Source organism: Thalassophryne amazonica, chromosome 4, assembly GCF_902500255.1.
Source record: "Thalassophryne amazonica chromosome 4, fThaAma1.1, whole genome shotgun sequence".
Taxonomy (NCBI): Eukaryota; Metazoa; Chordata; class Actinopteri; order Batrachoidiformes; family Batrachoididae; genus Thalassophryne; species Thalassophryne amazonica.
The window spans coordinates 145,080,081-145,087,818 of NC_047106.1; the positions used below are offsets into that span (position 1 = coordinate 145,080,081).

The 7,738-nt window shown below is 48.0% G+C and overlaps 1 protein-coding gene across 1 annotated transcript; it reads right to left on the bottom strand.

The window, feature by feature from the left end:
- Nucleotides 1-5,416: 5,416 nt before the first annotated feature.
- Nucleotides 5,417-7,312, bottom strand: LOC117509072 (retinitis pigmentosa 1-like 1 protein). The gene is made up of 4 exons (XM_034168878.1): nt 7,197-7,312; nt 7,052-7,145; nt 5,515-6,719; nt 5,417-5,432 (listed from the first exon to the last, which is right to left on the bottom strand). Exons 1-4 carry the CDS (start codon nt 7,310-7,312, stop codon nt 5,417-5,419), a joined length of 1,431 nt encoding a protein of 476 aa, XP_034024769.1.
- Nucleotides 7,313-7,738: the final 426 nt, after the last annotated feature.

Genomic DNA, 7,738 nt, shown 5'->3' on the forward strand with positions numbered 1-7,738 from the left:
GAAGCTTTTTTTCAGCTACTTTTCGGAGTGACGCCGACCGAGGGAGGACCGACAACTTGGTGGGATATCGATCGAACCGTGACAGCGGGCCGACCCGCACGGAGAAGCCGACCTTCAGGCATCATCACTGGACAGACCGAGGCAGGCAGCCGGGGTGATGGAACAAACCCACTCAGTCTGAAATCTACCACTTTTTGGATATATGTGAAGTCCCAGTTTGACCAACAGAGTTTAGTTCTGCAGCTTTATCGAGGTGAGAATAAAATAAAAGTAAAACGTGAAAACGTGACGTTTACTGAACTGCTGTGAAGGTTTAATGATTGGTTAACGTTAGCTTAGCCTTTAGCACAGTTGATCTGAGTGAACGCTTTAATTTGTAGATGGTTCAGTCTTTTTTATTTTTACTAAATAAAGCTACAGCTTTTTTCAGACACCACAAAAGCTCAACTTTAAATAACTTTTTTTCGGGCGTTTTTTCCCCCCTTTTTTATATATAAACTGTTTAGTGTTTCTTTATATTTAAAGAAATATTTATTTGTCCCAATCAGGAACATTTGCTGTGCAGACAACCAAACTTCCATTGATGAGCTGAACACCACGAAGTCCAGTCGAAAGAAAACATCTCTGCTCTTCAAAATAGTACAGAAGTGTCTTCAGCAACACCACCAGAGTTCAAAGCTGCAGAAGAGACCTTCATCTGGTCCTGAGAATCCAGCAGAACATCACCTGCTTCTAAATAAAAGGCTCTTTAAACAGCAACTATTTTATTAATATTTTTTTAAAAACTGTTTCATTTTATATTTTAACATTAAATGAACGGATCATTAAAAATGTCCACGAATCAAAGTCCAAAGACATTTTCACAGGTAGAAGCTCTCCACTTATTGTGCTCAAATTCATATTTTAGAAATGACTCTGTCCTGATAACAACATTAAAGCCAGTTACATATTTTGACGAAATTACAAGTTGAAATAAGTATATAAAAAATTCATCATGAGGTTTATGTCACAGAAATCCTACTTTACAATCACACTGCAGTCAGTGTTAAATTATTTCCTGTTGCATTTATTATAAACATTTGTATTTATTTACAGTGTCTGTTTTTCTGGTTGAAATGAGATATGAATAATCTTCCAGACTTTAAAAAAATGTACAAATTTCCATGTTATTTTGTCTAAAAATAAATGTCTGAGGTTCCTTATGTTAAACAAGAAATTATCTAATCTGAAATAACAGGTGGTTTTAATTTACAGATGAAAGATTTCTAAAGAACCATTTATTGATTTATTTAGATACTTTAAGTACAAGTGTTCTAAACTTTTTTTTAATAGTAATCACAAATTCTGAGGTAACAACAACAACAAAAAAAAAAACATTTCCAATGATTTTTCTTCAGAAAACTGCTCTATAAATGAGCAGTCCTCTCACATGTATCTGTTTTGTACAGATCAGTGGTTTCTGTCACTAGTCTTCTGTGTTTTGGCCCAACGCATCATTCCTATTGGCTCAGCGCGTCGAAAGTTGGATTGGGTTGAACACGTCAGCCTGCCAACAAGCGGCAATGTGCGCTCCCGTCAGAAGCGTCGCTTTAGCTCGGCTTTTGACGCGACACTTCTGACGCCTCTAAAAAGCAACGCGTCTCATTGAAAATAATGCTTTTTGACTGATTTTTGATGCATTTAGACTCAGACTCAGGCTCAGACTCAGACTCAGGCTCAGGCTCAGGCTCAGACTCAGGTTCAGACTCAGACTCAGGCTCAGGCTCAGACACAGACTCAGGTTCAGACTCAGACTCAGGTTCAGACTCAGTTTCAGACTCGGGTTCAGACTCAGGTTCAGACTCAGGCTCAGACTCAGGCTCAGATTCAGGCTCATACTCAGATTCAGGCTCAGACTCAGGTTCAGACTCAGACTGAGACTCAGGGTCAGGCTCAGGCTCAGACACAGACTCAGGTTCAGAGTCAGACTGAGACTCAGGGTCAGACTTAGACTCAGGCTCAGACTGAGACTCAGGCTCAGGCTCAGACACAGACTCAGGTTCAGACTCAGACTCAGGTTCAGACTCAGGCTGAGACTCAGACTCAGACTCAGGCTCAGACACAGGTTCAGGTTCAGACTCAGATGCAAACTTAGGCTGAGACTTAGACTCAGGTTCAGAATCAGGTTCAGACTCAGGTTCATACTCAGACTCAGACTCAGCTTCAGGTTTAGACTCTGACGCCTCTAAAAAGCAACGCGTCTCATTGAAAATAATGCTTTTTAAACCGATTTTTGATGCATTTAGACTCAGACTCAGGTTCAGACTCAGACTCAGGTTCAGGTTCAGACTCAGGTTCATACTCAGACTCAGACTCAGGTTCAGGTTCAGGTTCAGACTCAGACTCAGGTTCAGACTCAGGCTCAGACATAGACTCAGGTGCAGACTCAGTTTCAGACTCGGGTTCAGACTCAGGTTCAGACTCAGGCTCAGACTCAGGGTCAGACTCAGGTTCAGACTCAGGCTCAGATTCAGGCTCACACTCAGGCTCAGACTCAGACTCAGGCTCAGCCTCAGACACAGACTCAGGTTCAGACTCAGACTGAGACTCAGGGTCAGACTCAGACTCAGGTTCAGACTCAGACTCAGGTTCAGAGTCAGACTGAGACTCAGGGTCAGACTTAGACTCAGGCTCAGACTGAGACTCAGGCTCAGGCTCAGACACAGACTCAGGTTCAGACTCAGACTCAGGTTCAGACTCAGGCTGAGACTCAGACTCAGACTCAGGCTCAGACACAGGTTCAGGTTCAGACTCAGATGCAAACTTAGGCTGAGACTTAGACTCAGGTTCAGAATCAGGTTCAGACTCAGGTTCATACTCAGACTCAGACTCAGCTTCAGGTTTAGACTCTGACGCCTCTAAAAAGCAACGCGTCTCATTGAAAATAATGCTTTTTAAACCGATTTTTGATGCATTTAGACTCAGACTCAGGTTCAGACTCAGACTCAGGTTCAGGTTCAGACTCAGGTTCATACTCAGACTCAGACTCAGGTTCAGGTTCAGGTTCAGACTCAGACTCAGGTTCAGACTCAGGCTCAGACATAGACTCAGGTGCAGACTCAGTTTCAGACTCGGGTTCAGACTCAGGTTCAGACTCAGGCTCAGACTCAGGGTCAGACTCAGGTTCAGACTCAGGCTCAGATTCAGGCTCACACTCAGGCTCAGACTCAGACTCAGGCTCAGCCTCAGACACAGACTCAGGTTCAGACTCAGACTGAGACTCAGGGTCAGACTCAGACTCAGGTTCAGACTCAGACTCAGGCTCAGACTCAGACTCAGGCTCAGGCTCAGATTCAGGCTCAGACTCAGGTTCAGACTCAGACTCAGACACAGGGTCAGACTCAGGCTCAGACTCAGACTCAGGCTCAGGCTCAGACTCAGGTTCAGACTCAGACTCAGGCTCAGGCTCAGGCTCAGACTCAGGCTCAGACACAGACTCAGGTTCAGACTCAGACTCAGGTTCAGACTCAGTTTCAGACTCGGGTTCAGACTCAGGTTCAGCCTCAGGCTCAGACTCAGGCTCAGATTCAGGCTCAGACTCTGGCTCAGGCTCAGACTCAGGTTCAGACGCAGACTGAGACTCAGGGTCAGACTCAGACTCAGGTTCAGACTGAGACTCTGGCTCAGGCTCAGACACAGACTCAGGTTCAGACTCAGACTGAGACTCAGGGTCAGACTCAGACTCAGGCTCAGACTGAGACTCAGGCTCAGGCTCAGACTCAGACTCAGGCTCAGACTCAGGCTCAGGCTCAGGCTCAGACTCAGGCTCAGACTCAGGCTCAGATTCAGGCTCAGACTCAGGCTCAGACTCAGACTCAGGTTCAGGCTCAGACACAGACTCAGGTTCAGAGTCAGACTGAGACTCAGGGTCAGACAGACTCAGGCTCAGACTGAGACTCAGGCTCAGGCTCAGACACAGACTCAGGTTCAGACTCAGACTCAGGTTCAGACTCAGGCTGAGACAGACTCAGACTCAGGCTCAGATTCAGGCTCAGACTCAGGCTCAGACTCAGGCTCAGACTCAGACTGAGACTCAGGCTCAGGCTCAGACACAGGTTCAGGTTCAGATTCAGATTCAAACTTAGGCTGAGACTTAGAGTCAGGTTCAGAATCAGGTTCAGACTCAAGTTCATACTCAGACTCAGCTTCAGGTTCAGACTCTGACGCCTCTAAAAAGCAACGCGTCTCAGTGAAAATAATGCTTTTTAGACCGATTTTTGACGCATTTAGACTCAGCTCTCAGGTTCAGACTCAGACTCAGGTTCAGGTTCAGACTCAGGTTCATACTCAGACTCAGACTCAGGTTCAGATTCAGACTCAGACTCAGATTTAGACTCAGGCTTTGACTCAGACTCAGGTTCAGAAACAGCCTCAGATGCAGACCGAGGTTCAGACTCAGGTTCAGACTCAGGTTCAGGCTCAGACTTAGTTTCATACTCGGGTTCAGACTCAGGCTCAGACTCAGGTTCAGACTCAGACTCAGGTTCAGACTCAGACACAGACTCGGGTTCAGACTCAGGTTCAGACTCAGGCTCAGACTCAGGGTCAGACTCAGTTTCAGACTCGGGTTCAGACTCGGGTTCAGACTCAGGTTCAGACTCAGACTCAGGTTCAGACTCAGACACAGACTCAGGTTCAGACTCAGGCTCAGACTCAGGTTCAGACTCAGGCTCAGACACAGACTCAGGTGCAGACTCAGTTTCAGACTCGGGTTCAGACTCAGGTTCAGCCTCAGGCTCAGACTCAGGCTCAGGCTCAGACTCAGGTTCAGACTCAGACTGAGACTCAGGGTCAGACTCAGACTCAGGCTCAGACTGAGACTCAGGCTCAGACACAGACTCAGGTTCAGACTCAGACTGAGACTCAGGGTCAGACTCAGACTCAGGCTCAGACTGAGACTCAGGCTCAGGCTCAGACTCAGACTCAGGCTCAGACTCAGGCTCAGACTCAGGCTCAGATTCAGGCTCAGACTCAGGCTCAGACTCAGACTCAGGCTCAGACTCAGGCTCAGACTCAGGCTCAGACACAGACTCAGGTTCAGAGTCAGACTGAGACTCAGGGTCAGACTTAGACTCAGGCTCAGACTGAGACTCAGACACAGACTTAGACTCAGGCTCAGACTGAGACTCAGGCTCAGGCTCAGACACAGACTCAGGTTCAGACTCAGACTCAGGTTCAGACTCAGGCTGAGACAGACTCAGACTCAGGCTCAGATTCAGGCTCAGACTCAGGCTCAGACTCAGACTCAGACTCAGGCTCAGGCTCAGGCTCAGACACAGGTTCAGGTTCAGACTCAGATTCAAACTTAGGCTGAGACTTAGACTCAGGTTCAGAATCAGGTTCAGACTCAGGTTCATACTCAGACTCAGCTTCAGGTTCAGACTCTGACGCCTCTAAAAAGCAACGCGTCTCAGTGAAAATAATGCTTTTTAGACCGATTTTTGACGCATTTAGACTCAGCTCTCAGGTTCAGACTCAGACTCAGGTTCAGGTTCAGACTCAGGTTCATACTCAGACTCAGACTCAGGTTCAGATTCAGACTCAGACTCAGATTTAGACTCAGGCTTTGACTCAGACTCAGGTTCAGAAACAGCCTCAGATGCAGACCGAGGTTCAGACTCAGGTTCAGACTCAGACTCAGGTTCAGGCTCAGACTTAGTTTCATACTCGGGTTCAGACTCAGACACAGACTCAGGTGCAGACTCAGTTTCAGACTCGGGTTCAGACTCAGGTTCAGCCTCAGGCTCAGACTCAGGCTCAGGCTCAGACTCAGGTTCAGACTCAGACTGAGACTCAGGGTCAGACTCAGACTCAGGCTCAGACTGAGACTCAGGCTCAGGCTCAGACACAGACTCAGATTCAGACTCAGACTCAGGCTCAGCCTCAGACACAGACTCAGGTTCAGACTCAGACTGAGACTCAGGGTCAGACTCAGACTCAGGCTCAGACTGAGACTCAGGCTCAGGCTCAGACACAGACTCAGGTTCAGACTGAGACTCAGGCTCAGACTCAGACTCAGACTCAGACTCAGGCTCAGACTCAGGCTCAGGCTCAGACTCAGGCTCAGACACACACTCAGGTTCAGACTCAGACTCAGGTTCAGACTGAGACTCAGGCTCAGACTCAGACTCAGACTCAGGCTCAGACTCAGGCTCAGGCTCAGACTCAGGTTCAGGCTCAGACTCAGGCTCAGGCTCAGGCTCAGGCTCAGACTCAGGCTCAGACACAAACTCAGGTTCAGACTCAGACTCAGGTTCAGACTCAGTTTCAGACTCGGGTTCAGACTCAGGTTCAGCCTCAGGCTCAGACTCAGGCTCAGATTCAGGCTCAGACTCAGGCTCAGGCTCAGACTCAGGTTCAGACTCAGACTGAGACTCAGGGTCAGACTCAGACTCAGGCTCAGACTGAGACTCAGGCTCAGGCTCAGACACAGACTCAGATTCAGACTCAGACTCAGGCTCAGCCTCAGACACAGACTCAGGTTTAGACTCAGACTGAGACTCAGGGTCAGACTCAGACTCAGGCTCAGACTGAGACTCAGGCTCAGGCTCAGACACACACTCAGGTTCAGACTCAGACTCAGGTTCAGACTGAGACTCAGGCTCAGACTCAGACTCAGACTCAGGCTCAGGCTCAGATTCAGGCTCAGGCTCAGGCTCAGGCTCAGGCTCAGACTCAGACTCAGGTTCAGACTCAGGTTCAGACTCAGGCTCAGACTCAGGTTCAGACTCAGGCTCAGACTCAGGTTCAGACTCAGACTCAGGCTCAGGCTCAGACTTGTGTTCTGATAACTCTGTGGTTTGAGGGACTAAATAATGAAGGTGTCAAATCTGTGTGTGTGGAACACACCACACAAAGCAAAGGTCCTGATGAGAAATGTCTGAAAGAGGTTAGGAAGTTTTCGTCCGGAGCTCCCTGCAGCTTCGGTGTCAGTTGACACTGTGAACCTTCTTTCAAACACACAAACAGCAGAGAAAAGAAAAGTCATCACTTACGTGTATGATAAGCTCACAGTCTGATCTTTGATCCTGCAAGGGGACATGATCTCCTGAAGTCTGTGAAGTCGTGCTCCAGCTGTCGCCATCACGTCTGTGTCAGAGCTGCTCCTGCAGAGGGAGATGAGGAGACACCTGAGACTCACACTGCATTTGTCTTGCCTGACTCCCACCAGCGGGGGAAAGTTCCGCTCTGTGTTTCCTCCTCCTTCTGGGCAGACAGTCTGCTCTGAGGTCAAACCCAGTGTGCGGCCCCAGCGGGTTTGGATCAGCTTCATTCTTCACCAACAAAATTCCGTCGTGTTGCACACAAAACCTCGTCCACATTTGATTCCTTGTATTGCTGCATTGAGATCGGGGCAGTCACAGCCACATCTGTGGAGAGGCACAAAAGTCCACCGGCTTCAAACTGTGGAAATCCACCATCCAGCTGTTTTTGAGTTATTCTGTCTGCACACACACACACACACACACACACACACACACACACACACACACACACACACACACACACACACACACACACACACACACACACACACACACACACACACACACACACACACAGTGTGTGCCGCAGTGAAAACAACACCATCCCATAATAAAATCCACCACCAAAGAGCCTCCTAACCATCACAATAACTTTCATTTGATTGGTTGAAGATATTTTGCAACAAAATACTTTCGAACAATCAAACTACTGA

Coding starts and splice junctions, on each gene's coding strand:
- LOC117509072 (XM_034168878.1), bottom strand. CDS start 7,312: ATGAAGCTGATCCAAACCCGCTGGGGCCGCACACTGGGTTTGACCTCA. Junction 7,146..7,196: donor CCCCCGCTGGTGGGAGTCAG/GCAAGACAAATG, acceptor CTCCCTCTGCAG/GAGCAGCTCTGACACAGACG. Junction 6,720..7,051: donor GCAGGATCAAAGATCAGACT/GTGAGCTTATCA, acceptor TCTGAACCTGAG/TCTGAGTCTGAGCCTGAGCC.